Source organism: Lolium perenne, chromosome 5 (genome assembly GCF_019359855.2).
Source record: "Lolium perenne isolate Kyuss_39 chromosome 5, Kyuss_2.0, whole genome shotgun sequence".
NCBI classification, from domain to species: Eukaryota; Viridiplantae; Streptophyta; class Magnoliopsida; order Poales; family Poaceae; genus Lolium; species Lolium perenne.
Genome location: NC_067248.2, coordinates 45,837,070 through 45,853,450, shown reverse-complemented (window position 1 = coordinate 45,853,450; position 16,381 = coordinate 45,837,070). Strand labels below are relative to the sequence as shown.

The following is a 16,381-nucleotide window of genomic DNA, read 5'->3' as shown; positions in this document are numbered from 1 at the left end:
TCATGGATCGCATAAAGTTGCAATGTGGATTAACCAACGAAATAGAGAAAATGAAAGGTGTCTAATCATCTTGGATTCTAGGCAATTAGCGCCAGTCACCTTAGTCGAAGATAACCGGAATGACCGTCATCAGCCAAGTGCAACCATAGTCCATATGTTCCCGCTACTCTACTCGAAGAGGGAAAGACCACATGTGAATCCAATGCAAAACCTTTTAGATGACCTGCACAAAATTTGGAACACGTGTTCTTGGTAAAAACCACATCGTTTGGACAATTCCATATTGCCGAAACCAATGCACACACTCTCACTCAAATTCTTGCCTTAATAGAAATTTCAATCCAATCCCAGCCAATTGCCAAACATTACATTATTAGGCGGTGGAATATAAAAGTGAAATGAACTACTCTCCACACACATCGAGCAAAAGGACATGAAAAAAGACAATTACCAGATTATTGAGCATCACAGCAAACATATTTCCTACACCCACGCCAATTCCATTTTGCTAAATTGTCTTTGGTCGGAATCACCTTTTTATTGAGGAACCACATAAAAATCTTAATCTTTAGCTTCTAAAGGTATTTTTGCAAAAAATCTAGTGACCATGGATATCGAGATCAAAAAGATGGATTGAGACGGCACAAACGCTAGATTCTTTTTTAGCAGGGATGAGGTCCGAAGGCCCTAGAAGTTGTATTACGTAGCGGGATGAATTACAAAAAGGACCTTGACCAATACAGATAAAGCCCACTTGTCATTTGCTTTTACAAGAAAGACCTCAACAAGAAAATGAAAAAAGCGATCAAGTCCGTCTTCTCCGCCATTGCTCCAGCAAGATCTAAAGACACGGCCGCCGCCATCGACACCGGGGACTATACCACTTGGGTAATCGTCGGCGTGGAATGCCGCTCTCAGGTCCAATATCCTCCACTTTGGCACATCGGCCTGGAAGAAGTAGAATCTATGGTGGTAGCCCAGCACCACAACATGGAGTGGCCTCTACTGGCCAAGAATCACCTCAGCGACCTTAGCATTGGTGGATGAACTCCGCGTGCGACTTCAGGAACAGCTTCACAAAACGAACCCCGAGCTCCCCCCCCCCCCCCCCCCATCAAAGCAGGGAGAGCACCAAACCTGCCATCCAGATCTGGAGGCAGACCTTCGAGCTTATTTAGCAGGGAAGCTGCAGGCAAAATCCGCAATATTCGACTCCAACCTCCAGAGCACCATGGCAAAGAGGATCAGCACAACCAACCTCCAGGTGCAGCTCAGTTGCATCCATGGCCTTGATCCCCTCAGCATGGCGTCATTCTCCACGGAGGGAACAACTACAAACGCTAGACTACTAAACTCACACCTAATATACAGCACGCGGTGGTGGTAGGCGACTTGCCTCAGCCCTCTCCAGACAGCATCGCCGCCATTGATGACCTTAAGGGTTGACCTGCGGTGTGACTATTTCTCAGCAGAGAATCAGATGATGTTATAAAATATTAGTTACAACTCATGTTGCAACCGATGACTAGAAGTAAGTATAATGGGTTCGGATAATTTTTATTAGTTGCATTTTCTCTTGCAAGTGAAAAAATATTAGTTGCAATTTCATTTGTAACTGGAAAAAATCAAACTGTAACTTATATGTACAAATCACAATGCAAAATCAAACCGTAATATGAACTAGCAAATCCCTTTGTTTTGTAACCAGCGTGACCCCAAATCAGAGTTCATTTTCTATATTGACACCAAAATCGACCAAACAATACGCTAACTTGATCATCATCCTAGTCGGGTGAAGCCACACGAAAAAGGGGGGAAAAAGGAAGAAAACGAAGAGGACAGCGTGAGGCTACGAGACCGAATGCCTGGTGTTCCGTGAATGCGTGGACTTGGTCTCGGTATCGAGGTTGACGGAGCCGGGGCTTTCCGACGTATCGGAGCCGCCGCTGTTCTCCCCGTTGCTCGCCTTGCCGGACCACAGCTTGCTCAGCATCTTCCTCGGCATCAGCAGTGACCCCTTCGCAGCCGCTTTACCACCGTTCTTGCCGCCGTCCCTGCCGTTCTTGTTCGCCAGGCCGCTCATCGACCGGAAGGAGCTGGTATCGCCGGACGCTGGCAAGTCACCGCCGACCCACTGGTCGTCCTCTGTCGTCGTTGCCGTCGTGGCAGCCGACCTGGAGCTGCCGTAGGAGTTGCCGTTCTCTCTGGGGAGGAGAGATGCTGCCGCGTCGGCAGAGGCCGCCGACGCCCGGAGCTGCTCGAAGAAGAGGACCTGCACCACCACGCGCAGAGGGAGGCGCTCATTCTGCACGGCGTGCGAGCTCGCCTCGGCGGTCAGCTTTTTGCAGTCCATCAGCCCGCAGAGCCTCTTCTTCTCGCTCTTCGATAAACTCGGATGCTCCTGCATGCACAATGACACATTACAGTTTAAAGTTTTGAGCTCCAACAAGCACAATATGTAAAAATGGGCGTGTATCTAAATATGTACCTTGAGATACATGTCAATGGCGCGGTAGATCCCATCGTGTGCCGGCCGAGCCGCAAGGGGCACCATTTCGGCGATCTTGATAAACTTCTGAAGAGGAAGGTTGGTGTCTTTTGCAATCTCAGCCAGGTACCCGTCGATCAGCTTCGCCAACGCCCACTCCGAATCGCCGCCGGAGACAGAAGAGGACAGGTGGTGGCTCTCACTATCCATGGCATATTCTTCATCGTCATCTCGTAATTCTACACCACCACCATCACCGTGGCGCTGCGCCATGAACTCCTCCAGTATTGATGACACCAGGTCGACATTGTACATGGCGTTCTCGTCGGAGCTCGCAGGTATCAGAAGATCTGACACTGAGGCTCCATCCAGCTGCAATCCTATCCTCTTGACCAGACCGTCGCGATAGGCCTCGTCGGACCCCAGCAAGGACACTGCTCTCAGCAGCTTCAGTAGGAAACCACATGAGACTGAACCTCTCTCAGCTGGCAGCAGAGAAACGATGGTCTCAAGAGCTGCACGGTGCCTTGTGCAATCAAGACCATTGTTTGCAGCACTGTCCAAGGTGCTGAATAGCCTCCGGTACGCGTAAGCTCGCAGGGCTTCTCCGACCACCTCACTCGCTGTTCTCCCCTTCGCCTTGATGGCCAAGATCACCTTCTTGTACAAGCTCATCTCGAGGTCGCAGATGTCCTCCACCCACCAGTCTCTGGGCACCGTCAGCTGCTTCCTCACGCCGTTCCAGTGTGAGTCGGGGCCTCCATCGGATGGGAGCTTCTTCCGGTTGTAGGTGTATGACCAGTCGACCTCCGACGGGTCGATGGAAGCCTTGGCTGCGATGGAATCGACGCAGTGGTTGATCACCTTCAGGTTCTCTGACCAAGGCAGAAGCGACTTTGTTGTCTGCAGAACGATGATTGAGTCCTTCCAGGTGCGGAATATGCTCGAAGACAGGAACACGTCAATCTTGTAGATGAGGTTCCCTTTGTCAATTGTCTCGAACATTTCCAGAAACTCGGCTGCACAGCGAGCCGCAAGGACGTTGTATGCGTTGAGCGTGACAGTCATACCATAGCAAAACTTGGCACAGATTTCAAATGCTGAAGGTCCACCAGGGATGCCAGAAATGTCTAGTTCATCGTTGTTTTCCTCGTTTGTGGATGCGACTAATGTTTGCAAGCGGGAACTCTTAGACAAAAGTGGGAACTGCACACAATTAGAACAATAATGTGAGTACTCCTTTATCAGTCACTGGCTCCCAGATGATAAGATACAGAGAAAATTAGATGCATTTAGCCAGATGGTACCTACGCCGTGGTGTTATTCTCACCAAAGATAACCTTGCAAAACGCAATTGGCATGGATGCAAGAAATGTGTTTTCTGTCAAGAGGACGAGACAATAAAACACCTCTTCTTCCATTGCCGATTCGCTAAAGCTATATGGTCAATCATTCAGATAGGATCTAGCTTACATCCACCTCGTAGCATTGCAAATATTTTTGGCAATTGGCTAAATGGGGTAGAGGTTAGGTTTAAAAATCTTATCAGGGTGGGAGCGATCGCCATTATTTGGTCGCTATGGCTATGTAGAAATGACAAGGTTTTTAATGACAAAAATTCTTCTCTTATGCAGGTAATTCACCGGTCTACGGCTACGCTCCGTTTATGGTCGTCGCTTCAGCGAGTGGAGGACCGCGACCTATTTATGGAGGTGTCTACACGATTGGAGAATACGGCCAAGGACTTTATTATCCAACATGGGTGGCTGCATAGTCTGAGGATTGCGGCTCCAACACCATGATAGTCCTCTGTTTCTTGATACTCTTATAAGACCTTGAGTTGTAAGTTTGTACGGCTGTGTGCATCCTAGCTATGCAGAGGCCGGGTGTATTACGTCAAACCTCTGAGTAATAAAGCGCCCTTTTTCGAAAAATTTAGCCAAGGACAAAACTGCAATGGATATGGATCAGCTCTCACTAACTCTATTGAAGTATACATAGAAAAGCCATGCCAATTTTTTTTTTTTACTCCAACCGGTGTAAAGGGATATGAAACAGCAGATCTAACACTCAATCTCCTCCAAGAGAAATATGAAAATGTTTGATTAATGTACTTGAAATTGCACATCTGAAGCAAAAATAACGCGAAGGAACATCTGAACGCATAAACAAAACGAAAAGTGAATCTGTACCTTGTGAAGATAAAACTTGACATCTCCTACAGTTATTAAAATGTCTGTCGCTAGTTCAGTTGCCACACACCTAAGAACACATTTCAACATTAGCATCATATAAATGTGCTACAAATTTAGTCAATGCTCGACATAGAAGAGTAAAGCATAGAATATGCACATATAACTGTACAAAAAAAAATCAGTATTCAAAGCATTGATCTTTGTTATATTGCTTTCGAAAAATATTTGGAGCTAGTGATTATGAGAATGGATGATAAACTAATTGTGGTTCACAGAGTTGTTTTCAGTGAGTGTTGGTTGAAAGAACTGGAAGAACAATAATCATGACAAAAAAATGCTCAACCACGATGGAGGGTAAAAGGCTTGTTTGGAAAAGATAAAAGGGCAAATAGAAGATCCCTAGAATCTGAATTATAAGATGATATGACATAGCAGACTCATCCACCCGCTGAATTGGCTAAGGGTATGAAAACTAGAAAAGGAATGACAGAGTGGTATCCAAAATAAAGCATGGAAAATCTATAAAGTGAAGAAAGCAAATTCATAAAAGGTAGCCATGAGTATAGGACAGGTATAACTAATCGGATTGCCAAGTGGTCCAAGGAAAATGATCTGACAACAAATAAAACTTCGTTTTCAAAATGGACCACACTGCCACCAACCCATGAACACTGAACATGCTAGAAAAAAAAATGAGAAAATCAGCACATGTTCTGAAGTATACAGAAAGCTTAGGAAGAGATGCCATTGGCAAAGAATCAGAGTTGATGTATCTATAAAAGAGATCAATTGTATCGAGTGCCTTTTGAGGGTGATCATGAAAACATACTGCTGAACATAATAATAAGTCCCTTTCACAAAGAACTTTTTAGTGCCAATCATTGTCATATAAACAATAATAGTAATAGTAAACACTTCACTGCAAATGTTTCAGAATTCAGAGACCCTCCGGTTACTTGATATACCATTATGACAACTACACAAGTAATATGGTCTATCTAGCTTTAATAAGATCAAACATTCAAACTTCTTTCACATGTGTGGTACGAAATAGCCTGAAACAAATTCCAGAATCATAATTTTAGTTCAGTGTGCAGCTAAGTACCTAGAATGTTTGGAAGAAATAGATCCACAATCATACTTTTAGTTCAGTATGCAGCTAATAATATAAACCGGGGTTATTTTCATGAACCCAAAATTAGCTCATGTACACAAATGGGGGAAGTAGATCCCTGATAAGTTCTGCCAAATATATAACTAAGAATGGCATTTAAAGCCGAGAAATCAGAATATGGGCATATATCCACATCTATACACAAATGGATCACACCACATCATGTCTACATGAATTCAAAACTCACGGAATACCGACTAAAAATAAAAGCTTGACCACATGTGATCAAATCAGTTGAAAATTTATTAAATGAGATTGAGAAGTCAAACAACACGCAGATGTATAATCTGAAGGTTTCTAGACAGTTAAGCATTAGTTCACCTGATATTCCCCTCTGTCTGTAAAGCATCTGGCTTTGCTCCAAGCTTCATATACTTCATCTTCACACACTGAAAATAACCTGAATCCCTTCTCTCTTTCTCGTTCTCTCCGAATCAATCAATAGAGATCAAACTAAGAAGCACCAAGTAACAAGATCCCTAAAGCTATGAAGCAATAATTAACTGTAAAGATCAAGGTCTTGGTGTTCCCCTTTGCTCCATGGCATTGCCAAGGCCAAGAAACAATTAAGTAAGCTAACTCTCTCTAGATTGGCAAACTATTCAACAAATCTTGCCAACCTCTGGGTCCAAGAGAGCACAATGCCCAGGAATCCGAGAACTCCTCCAAAGCTGGATCACGGAAGCAGAACCTGCAAAGCACAAGGGCAGCACCTTGGGGTGAGTGAGGGGACAGTGGGAATATTTGCTGAGGCAATGAGGGATGGGCTGTAGGGAGACCATGGGAACAAACACTAGTGAGGCTGGAATCTTATCAGGTTGCAGTGGAGAAACCCACATGAACGGCACCAAAAAAATACTATCAGGGTTGGACTTTTTAAACGAATTTGCACATGACGGCAGTCAATCAGAAAATAAACAAAGAAATAAAGAAACAGTCTCTGTGCAAACCGTTACTTTTTTTTTTGTACCAAAAACTAAGAAGGAGAGGAACAAGAAAAAACCGCACTCTGTAAATTCACGAAACTGACAGGAATATGAACTGAATATATAAATACTCCGTATAATAATTGCATAATAAAGCTGGGATTTATGTTTGCCAAAGAACAGGAAGTGAGCAGGGACGAATCTACATCAGGAAAGTGAGAAAACACGCACAAAATAATCAATACAAGAATCACATTCCAAGAGAAGATGAACTATGTGTAGAAACGGAAGCAAAGGGGATAAAACGAAGAACATTACCTTTGCCCTGGTATCTCAACCTCTCCGCCCGATCCCCTGCGGAAGAGCTGCAGGTGTGCTCTACCAGAGGCCGAGCGAACCGCGCAAGATCGCACTCACGCACGGACGGAAATGGGAGAAGAAGTCAAGCAGGCACCTCTGTGATTCAGGTTCTGTATGTCAGTATGTGTTCCCGGGACAAGACTCGCTTTGTGGCCACTCCAAAGCAAGGAGTATAGAGTTAGTTTGGCTTTATAAGGTAAGTGAGGGTGGGGGTGCCATTGTGTGTGTATAGGGGGCACTGACTGGACTGTTCTGCCCTCGGAGATCGGTATTCCCTCTCCGGTTCCCGGTTTTCAGTGCAAGTAGGAAGAATTTTTCATCTTCAACACATATCAGTTTCGCGTGATACTATAAACTCTATAATAAAAGCATCTTCAAAGAAAAACTTCAAACGGAGGCCGAGCTACACGTAGTCCTTTATTTTCGATTTATAATTTTGAAAAATCCGAATCAGAATTCTAGAGATAGCCAATACAAAATACTTTATAGTGAATACTACACATTTCAAGACTACTAATTTTGTCGGAATTTATCAATTTCGTGTAGCTTATAATGCATATCGGTTTGCATTGAGATTTTGCATCATTTGTAGCATACATCATTGGCTACCTCCAGGATTTTGTTTCAGATTTTTTTGAAACAATGAAATACAAATTTTGAGTCATTGAAAATAAAGAGCTACAAGTAGCTCGGCCTCTAAAGCGCCACACTCCATCTTCAAAAGCCTTCCTATATTTGCCCTCAATTGCTAAAATAGCAATTGTGAAGAAATAAAATCCAGCTCCAAGAGTCTTCCTATCAGTGATCCTCGCCCTAAAAAATATCAAAAGTTGAGAAAAATTGATGGCCACCTCTCCTATTACCAAATCCATGGCCCACTTTCTAAATTTATCAGCCATTTCCTATAAGTGCCTAATGAAATTAGGAAGATAGGTAGACAAGCATTCATCTGAAATTTGGTGAAAAAAGAGGACACGGCCAACTATGAGTTGAGCAAACAAATTGATGCACAACTACATGCAATATGAGTTATGTAATTTAAGTACACATGGCATGTTTGTTACATGCATAAATCACATCCAGATCGTCCTTATGCAAATTTCTTTTGTTTCATTATCTACATGAGGCCTTGGCCATGTACGTACCCTTAGCTAGGCTCGACGAAAATGGCCGAATTAACTATTTCAAGCTAGCTTGGCTCGTGGGACGCAAGGGGGTGTAGGATGGTCAATCTCTTGCGACCAAAAAAGATAGTGAGAGCCTGGGCTATGTACGTAGGAATGGACGCCTAATGGCCCTTATCCACCCCTCTTACTCTCATCACTCACTCTCTCAACCAGTCCTCTCTTAAGATCTCACTGGCTAAAAGCATCCTTACCGACCAGGGGTAAACAACGACATCATTTTTAGTGGGTAGTAATGGCCAATGGCAACCGGTCTTGTTCCTATTTTGCGATTCATGGTTTGCATCCTGCTCGAAAATATATTGGATGGCCACTGTGAACAAGCTCAAGACCTAGAACTCTTAACTCGGATCATTGTTCTTGCTTGTGTGGTAGATCTATATGTCGATGATGATTGTACGCATGTGTAGTTTGTTGAAATGTATGCTGATGATGTTTATAATCATGTATAGTTGTTTTATATGTATGGCAATGATGAATGTATGCATGTGAAGTGTTTTGATATGTGCGTTGATTATGTTATTGAGGCTTGCATGCTGCTTGATAATTTAGGGGGTGGATCTACATGGTGTAATTTGTGCATATTATATACTTACTAGGATTGAACTTGCCTAGTTTCAATGAGGGGTGAAAACATGTACAAATGTGAAGTACATGTATAAGGTGATTGTTTGCATATTTTAGTTCTCATCCTTCTACCAAATTTACCCGTATACATGACAATTGTGATATGTTTATGACTTATGTTAGATACATGCACTGATGATTGCCACTTTGTTAATTTGATCCATGCTTCACATTATTGACATGATCGACACGAGTATGTTGATTCTTGTAAGTTTTAATCTATTATAGGACATGAGTCTTGGTGAGTTCAGTCTAGACTTAGTTGTTTTTTCATATGTGCATTACCGTAGAATATTGAGCTTAAGCATGTGGTTCACCAAGTGGAAAAGACTCAGTGTATGAATTCTTCCAGGAAAGGGGATTCTCGTATGCACACCTTTGCTTCAAACCAAGGTGTCCAAGATCATTGCTGTTGATGTTAGAAATGGCAAGTGGTTTAAGGACGTCCATCTCAATGTTGTGGCTAGAGCTCTATTTGAGTATAGTGGCATTGAAGTATCAACCACTCAGATGCACAGTTATCTTAGGAGGTGGCATATGTGGGTCGGGATGAATAAGCTTGGAGACATTATTGGAGTCAACTGGGTGTGAGCATCCTAGACCATACTCTTGGAGGCCCAACATAAGTTTGGACATGCCAACGTTGATTATAGCATCTTGATTTCACTTCTTCCTCTAATCATTCATTATCTCGTGAAGACTAATTAATATGATGTCTTCCAATACTATGCCAACCCCAGGGATGCTGAGTTCCTAAACAAACCACTTGAAGACCATATTCTCTTCTAGTAGGGTACTAAAAAGTTTTCCGTTGTGTCTACTGACCCTATTGGTACCCCAACAAAGGAGTATCGAGATAGTTAGGATCAAGAGGCCATAAACAATGATGGCTCTGATAAGGAAGTGTATGCCACACACAAGAGTATGATGGGCTCCTTGATGGAGTGAGTCTTAAAGAACATGACTAGATCTATTGAGGACGTGGTTGGTGCCATTAGGAAGGAGAAAGCAATGGAGGTGCACCTTGATTCATGGACGTTGAAAGGTTCGGTGAAGAAACCTTGATGTTGCCTACGAATATCCTCCTGAACAACAATGCACAAGATCTCAAATTTGTTGGGATGAACGTACTAACATGTGCCTTTGGCGTAGTACCTTTGTTGTCAAGCACTACTACTAGAACTAACTATAGTGCTTTGTAAACTTGTGATGGTGGTGCATATTTTGTGAGGTGGTCAATTCTGTTAGCTTGGGAATGATGAACTTATGATGGTGTGTTATATTTTTAAGGTGGTATACACTAAGCCCTCTAATAGTGAACCACGATGTGGTGGTAGGATAACACCCTTATTTGTTGTCGTGGTCGGATGTGATGGGTTCATAGCATAGATAAAAAAAACGCCTGAACGAACAAAACCAAGATCCAATCTAGAAAAAAGCCAAGATCTACCTAGATTGAAGCAACAAGATGGATTGTATCTTACCCTTGAAGAGCCGAAGTGGTAACGAGATCTCATGAACGAAGTGGTAGATCCTCCGTGGAATCCTTGCACCACAACGGTGTGGTGGTCGTGGTGGAGGAGAAATGTTGATGCCTAGTTGGTTGTCGCATGCTAACAACCAAACACGTTTAAAAGTAAATGGTTTAATACTTTTACATGTTGTGTGATCTTCTTACACTTCCCAAATAACCCCTAAATTCTCATCCCCTTGCACTTATATCATACATGTGTTCACTCCTCTATAAGAATGCGAGAGTAGGGGTCACATGTCGATTGAAATGGCATCATAATAAGTGACACATCATCCTAATATGTTGGTCTAATCTATTAGGGAGGAGATCATGGAAAAAATAGTGCATTAGCATATATGGTGAGCCCATACTGAAGCATCATAGAGTTTTCACGCTATTATCGAGCCTTTTGGCCCAAAGGCCTAAGTTTTCCTCCTTAGGAAGAAGAAGTTGCTTCATGTTGGTGGTGGTGATGAACTATAATCTCTTGGTTCCTCTTCTAAATCAAAATATTACATCACTAATGGTTCTTTATAAGTTACATATGCTATTTTTGCCCCGTGGAATGTCAATGTTCGGCTTGTAGACAATTCGAGAAATGCATTTTTTGGACTATGTCCTTTATTCTTGCTGAAATCCATTGTTCTTGGGCTATATCTAGTATTTTTTTCAAAATGGTATTTGAAATATAGCACAATGTTGTGTGTATAGAATTTAGAGAAGGCAACCATTATTTCTTTTAGTGTTCTATTTTAAACATTGACATAGATAAAAGAACTACATTGAAATCAAATATTAAATCGTAAAGAAAAATTCTAGTGTTTAAACGTAATCCAGTATGAAGTTAATTATTAATTTTGGTTCAACTTGTAATAGAGTGACATAAGTCAAATTCATAATTGAATGTACTCATTTTGTTAGTATCCTACTTTAGCTTCTCTGTGTTTCTATTCGCTTGTCTAAAAATCTTTCAATTAGGGTCTACCGCAATTGAGAAAATGACAAAAGAAAACTACCACATATGAGACGATCTTGTCAGGGAAGTACCACTTTAGGGATTCTCGACACATAAATACCACTTCATGGGTATGGTCGTGAGAAGAAGCGTTGATCCGTCACATTTAACAGTTTAACCATGTTTCTGACCGCTCGGGCCCACCATGTCAGGTCCACGTGGCAAGAGCGGACAAAGGAAGGCTCGTTGCCGCTAGGGCTCCATTCGGACAACGTCTTTGACTAGTCCATCTCAGTTAACCAGAATCGGTTAGGCTCCCGCAATAGGAATGGCGACTGGAGGTGGCGGTGGCCCCTGGGGTGACAGCGGAAGTGTCGGTGGCCCACTAGGCGGTGACACCATTGGTCACAGCTTTGGCGGCGGCGGACGATTCGTTCGAAAGGTTATTTTGGCACGGGCTTCAACATGGGATTGTCGATATGGACTCCGACGATGACCGCGAGTTGATGGAGATCTCGCCGGAGACGAATCATGAGGTGGTGCATCCCGATGTTTCTTCAGAGTTGGGATCGTCGGCGTTGGTCAATGGAGAGGACCTCCTTAACCACTATGTCTCCAACGGTGGGTAAAATTCTAAAATTGGGTAGATCTCGAAATTTGTAGAAATGTTTGCTAGGTCCTTTCGATTTGGCTCAATGTAGGGATGAAAAACATTGAATGTTTGCATTATTTATCATTTAGGCACGATTCAGATATGTGGGACCTGTACATACAATATGATGGCGCTAAATTTGTGCAATCCAAGATGCGATGGTGTGATATTAGGTTTCTGAACTTGTTGTCACTAATCAAGAAGGAAGGTTATGTGTTGTGTGTTTCAATGTACTATGTAAATTAAGGAAGAAGGGGACAATCTTAATGGGCTTGAATTAGTGGACAACAATGTCAAGACGGAAGAGATGGTCAGGAAGTATGAGAGGTCTAAGAAATTGGTGTTAATTGTGATGAGGGACAAGAGCAAGCAAGCCATTGTTGTGTCACCAGTGAATACCAAGAAGGCATCCAAATTATTTGCAAGATCTTATCCAAGCCACATTTTTGCTGATGTAGAGGAGGAAGGGCCCAGCCATAATCAGTTTCAATCACATAAAAGTGTGTACATGCAGCCCTTGTATACATAAATTGGTGAGGATTTTATGTTTGAAGAGGAAGAAGAGAATGCAGATGATGAGAACTATGAAAATAGTTTGGATTGCAGTGATAGTTGGATGTAACCATGCTGAGGAGGAGCAGGGGGAGGAGGAAAACTATCTATGATTTGAGCCCTATGTATGTGTTGAACCAGCCCTCTTTTGAATCCTGGGAATTGAAATATGTATGTGATGTTGCTGTCATTTTGTTCTCACCTGGTTTGATTTTGTTAGAATTTTTTGTTACCATGTATGCAATGTATGTTGCTGTTCATTTGAAAAGTACTAAAAGGTAAAAGGGTAACCTAAAAGGTCTCGACTTCTTGACGTCAAGACCTTTACACGTAATAAAAGGTAACCAAAAAGGTCTCGACTTCTCGATGTCGAGACCTTTACAAGTAATAAAAGGTAACCAAAATAATTCCAGCTACAACATAATTAAATAATTCTAGCAACAACATTGTTCAAGATAGATGATTCGACATAGATGATTCAAATTACAGCACCTTGTTCAAATACTAATTCAAGCAATGATTCAAATTACAAGACATTGTTCAACAATTACTCATTAAACAATAGTACTCCAACAGCATTACACCATTTCTACTCCTGAGAAAGCTCTCTAATCTTCATCATCTTTCCCCTTGTCTCTTCCTTGAGCTTCAACAAGTATGCAATAATTAACTCCGGCTTCCTCTTGTCAGCCTTGAACTGGTCTATGTCCTTCTCTGCCTTACTTCTGAGAACTTTGTGCATGTTAATCTTTCTCATCTTTCCCCTTGTCTCTTCCTTGAGCTTCAGCAAGTATGCAATAATGAACTCCAGCTTCCTCTTGTCGGCCTTGAACTGGTCTATGTCCTTCTCTGCCTTACTTGCCTTACTTCTGAGAACTTTGTGCATGTTGAATGAAAAGCTTCCGTGACTTTCGTCTCCTCCAGTTCAGCCCTAGCATCAAGCAGAGCTTGTTCTGCTTTTGCCTTGAAAGCTAGTTTACTTGCTTCTCCTACAATGCCCTCTTCCGTTCATCCTGATCATTCTTAAGATCTTTGTGCAAATTTTCTTTCTCATAAGTGCACTTCCAGCTCTTTTCAATGAAGTCAAGAGCATCACCGACTCTCCCTCTCTTCACCTCTCCATATATTTCCCAAATATTACCAATTGCATTTTGGATAGTTGATGACCACTCTGGATCTACCCATTTCACATAGTCACACTTATCTCCTTCCTACAAATTATGATAACAAAATGCATTACTCACTAATGTTTTCACTAGTTCAAACAATTGCATTACTTAAAAAAACTTCAGAAACAACACATCCTAGAAACCTTCTCCTTGTGCACCATCCTTCGAAAGCTACAAACTTGTCGGTGGCAACTCAATGTTTACAAAGTGTAGGAGCTTCTCCAACCTCTAGTCCGCTAAAATCAGAGTCATAGATGGTATTGACGACCTAACGTTTTGATTGCATGCCAAATTACAGAAGATCTACCTCAGCTACAAAAATCTCCAAATTAGAAGCTAATTGTAACCCTAGATATCAGAGAACGAAATCAAAACACTCACCGAGCTACCATCCGAGCATAGATCTGAGGAAGATTCCTCACCATCACTCCATCACCCCACGAAACCATGGTGGCGGCAGAAGAAGAAACTCAGGCGGCGGGGCGGCAGCACTAAGCTCAAGCGACAGTGGGGAAAGAAGCAAAGGGGGTGGAGTGAGAGCGAAGAACGACTATTTCCCTTTTTAGCAAGGCGATCCGAACGGAGCCCTAATGGTTGTGAACCTTCCTCCGTCCGCTCTTGCCAGTGGACCTGACATGGTGGGCTAGAGCGGTTAGAAACATGGTTAAACTGCTAAACGCGACGGATCAACACTTCTTGTCACGACCATACCCCTGAAGTGGTATTTATGTATCGAAAATCCCTAAAGTGGTAGTTTTCTGACAAGTTCGTCTGAAGTGTGGTAATTTTTTGTTATTTTCTCACCGCAATCAGGCGAAAGCACATACCCTTTGTTGTCAGATTATTCTCTGAAGAAAGAATAAGAAACATGAAAAATCTTTAATACAGCTCATCATGCTGGAAAGAGGTGTCATATTTCGTTTTAAAATAAAGTGGGATAGTGCATCAATTCTTTTCGAAGAAAAGCCCACGATGCGTATGGAACTTCGTTCAGGTACCACTCTATATACTGAAGGCTGCCTTTCTAATCGTTCTGAATATTGCCCCTCCAATAATCATGTTGGGTCTGAATTAGGCCAACCTGCTACATGTATCTTTGACCGGCAACTCATGCAGTTATGCAGGGACACGGTCACACAGGCCAAATGGGGATTACCTTGACGGTGATCTAGCATTATGACCGGGCAGGGTCGGGCCTGAGCAGCCTCATTTTCCAATATTCAAAATAAATACAAACATTGATAAATAATAAATTTCAGAGAAATTTAGGAGTGAAGGATAAAATATCAGTCAAACCCAAACCACCTGATGTAATGTTAAACAAATTCCTGACAAGAGATCATGTTGGATCACGTCTCTTCCCTCCTTTGGCTGACCTACTTGTTTACATCCTCCATGGCTTATCTTAGTCTTCACCATGCACATTAATTTGAGCACCGGCCTCCCCTCGTCTTTAGATTTGACTAGAAAGTTAACTAACTGGATTCTTCTGATAGAAAATCACTTTAATTACAGTTAACCGTTATGATGCTTAAGAAGATCTCACTCGCATCATATCTAAACGTTTCCCAATGATGGTTCTTCTTTTCTTGAGTATATATATTGCACCTTTCGTCTATCTAGCTCGCTTCACGTTTCTTGGTCCCCTCCCAGAAATCTGATCTACTTTTCTTAAGAAGCAAATGCATTGTTACACCTAAAGTTTGCACTATCATAAGATCAGATTCAGATGGGAGGAGGTCGTGGCAATGATGAAACCAAACAGACACAAAGTACAAGCTTTTCTGTTTATTATGGTAGGCTGCAACTTTCAGTCTGTCACACTATGGACCTTGACACATGGTGTCCATTGCTATGATCAGGAATCTGCCCATTGTTATAAGGTCGTGCCTTGTACTAGCTTTCTTCTCATTTCCAAATTTGCCCCTCTCTTTTCATTACCTTTTACTTGAAAGATTTGGAGATCAGCTGTACAGGTAGTACATTTGTGAGTAATGTTAGGTCCATACTTGCAGGCTGTGGTGAGATCTAGGATTGGTTCTTGCATTCATCCCTGTAGAAGGGTTTTGGGGGAAGCCTCTCACGTGTAATACGTGGGGTTCCTGTGTTTATATATTGGGCCAAAGGCCAAGGGTTAGGGTACAATTACAATTAGAGTACAATACAAATACAACTAATCTATAGCTATATGTACACGCTAACACCCCCCCGCAGTCGCAGCGGGAGGCTCTCGGACGCAAAGACTGGACCGAAAGTCGAGAAAGAGCTGAGTAGGCAGCCCCTTAGTCATCACATCAGCGAACTGAAGAGAAGACGGAACATGTAAGACCCGAACCTCGCCAAGAGACACCTTCTCGCGAACGAAGTGGATGTCGATCTCGATATGCTTGGTGCGGCGATGCTGGACTGGATTAGAGGACATGTATATGGCAGAAACATTGTCACAATAAACCAGAGTAGCAGAACGAAGAGGTCGATGAAGCTCCTGGAGAACCTGCCGTATCCAACAGCACTCGGCAACAGCATGCGCGACAGCTCGATATTCAGCCTCTGCACTGGATCGTGAAACAGTCGTCTGTCGCCTAG

General features: G+C 42.5%; 1 protein-coding gene across 1 annotated transcript; it reads right to left on the bottom strand.

Moving 5' to 3' along the window:
* Positions 1-1,671: 1,671 nt before the first annotated feature.
* Positions 1,672-7,330, bottom strand: LOC127298465 (phototropic-responsive NPH3 family protein NPY4). The gene is made up of 5 exons (XM_051328309.2): positions 7,102-7,330; positions 6,179-6,548; positions 4,681-4,750; positions 2,489-3,694; positions 1,672-2,401 (listed from the first exon to the last, which is right to left on the bottom strand). The coding sequence occupies exons 2-5, from the start codon at positions 6,235-6,237 to the stop codon at positions 1,850-1,852; spliced, it is 1,887 nt and encodes a 628-aa protein (XP_051184269.1). The 5' UTR covers positions 6,238-6,548; positions 7,102-7,330; the 3' UTR covers positions 1,672-1,849.
* Between the last annotated feature and the right edge of the window lie 9,051 nt (positions 7,331-16,381).

Bases quoted from the DNA above. Each gene is read 5' to 3' on its own strand.
- LOC127298465 (XM_051328309.2), bottom strand. From the start codon at position 6,237: ATGAAGTATATGAAGCTTGGAGCAAAGCCAGATGCTTTACAGACAGAG. The intron at 4,751-6,178 runs GTGAACTAATGC...ATGTGTTCTTAG, and splicing joins CAGACAGAGGGGAATATCAG to GTGTGTGGCAACTGAACTAG. The intron at 2,402-2,488 runs GTACATATTTAG...TTGTGCATGCAG, and splicing joins CCATTGACATGTATCTCAAG to GAGCATCCGAGTTTATCGAA.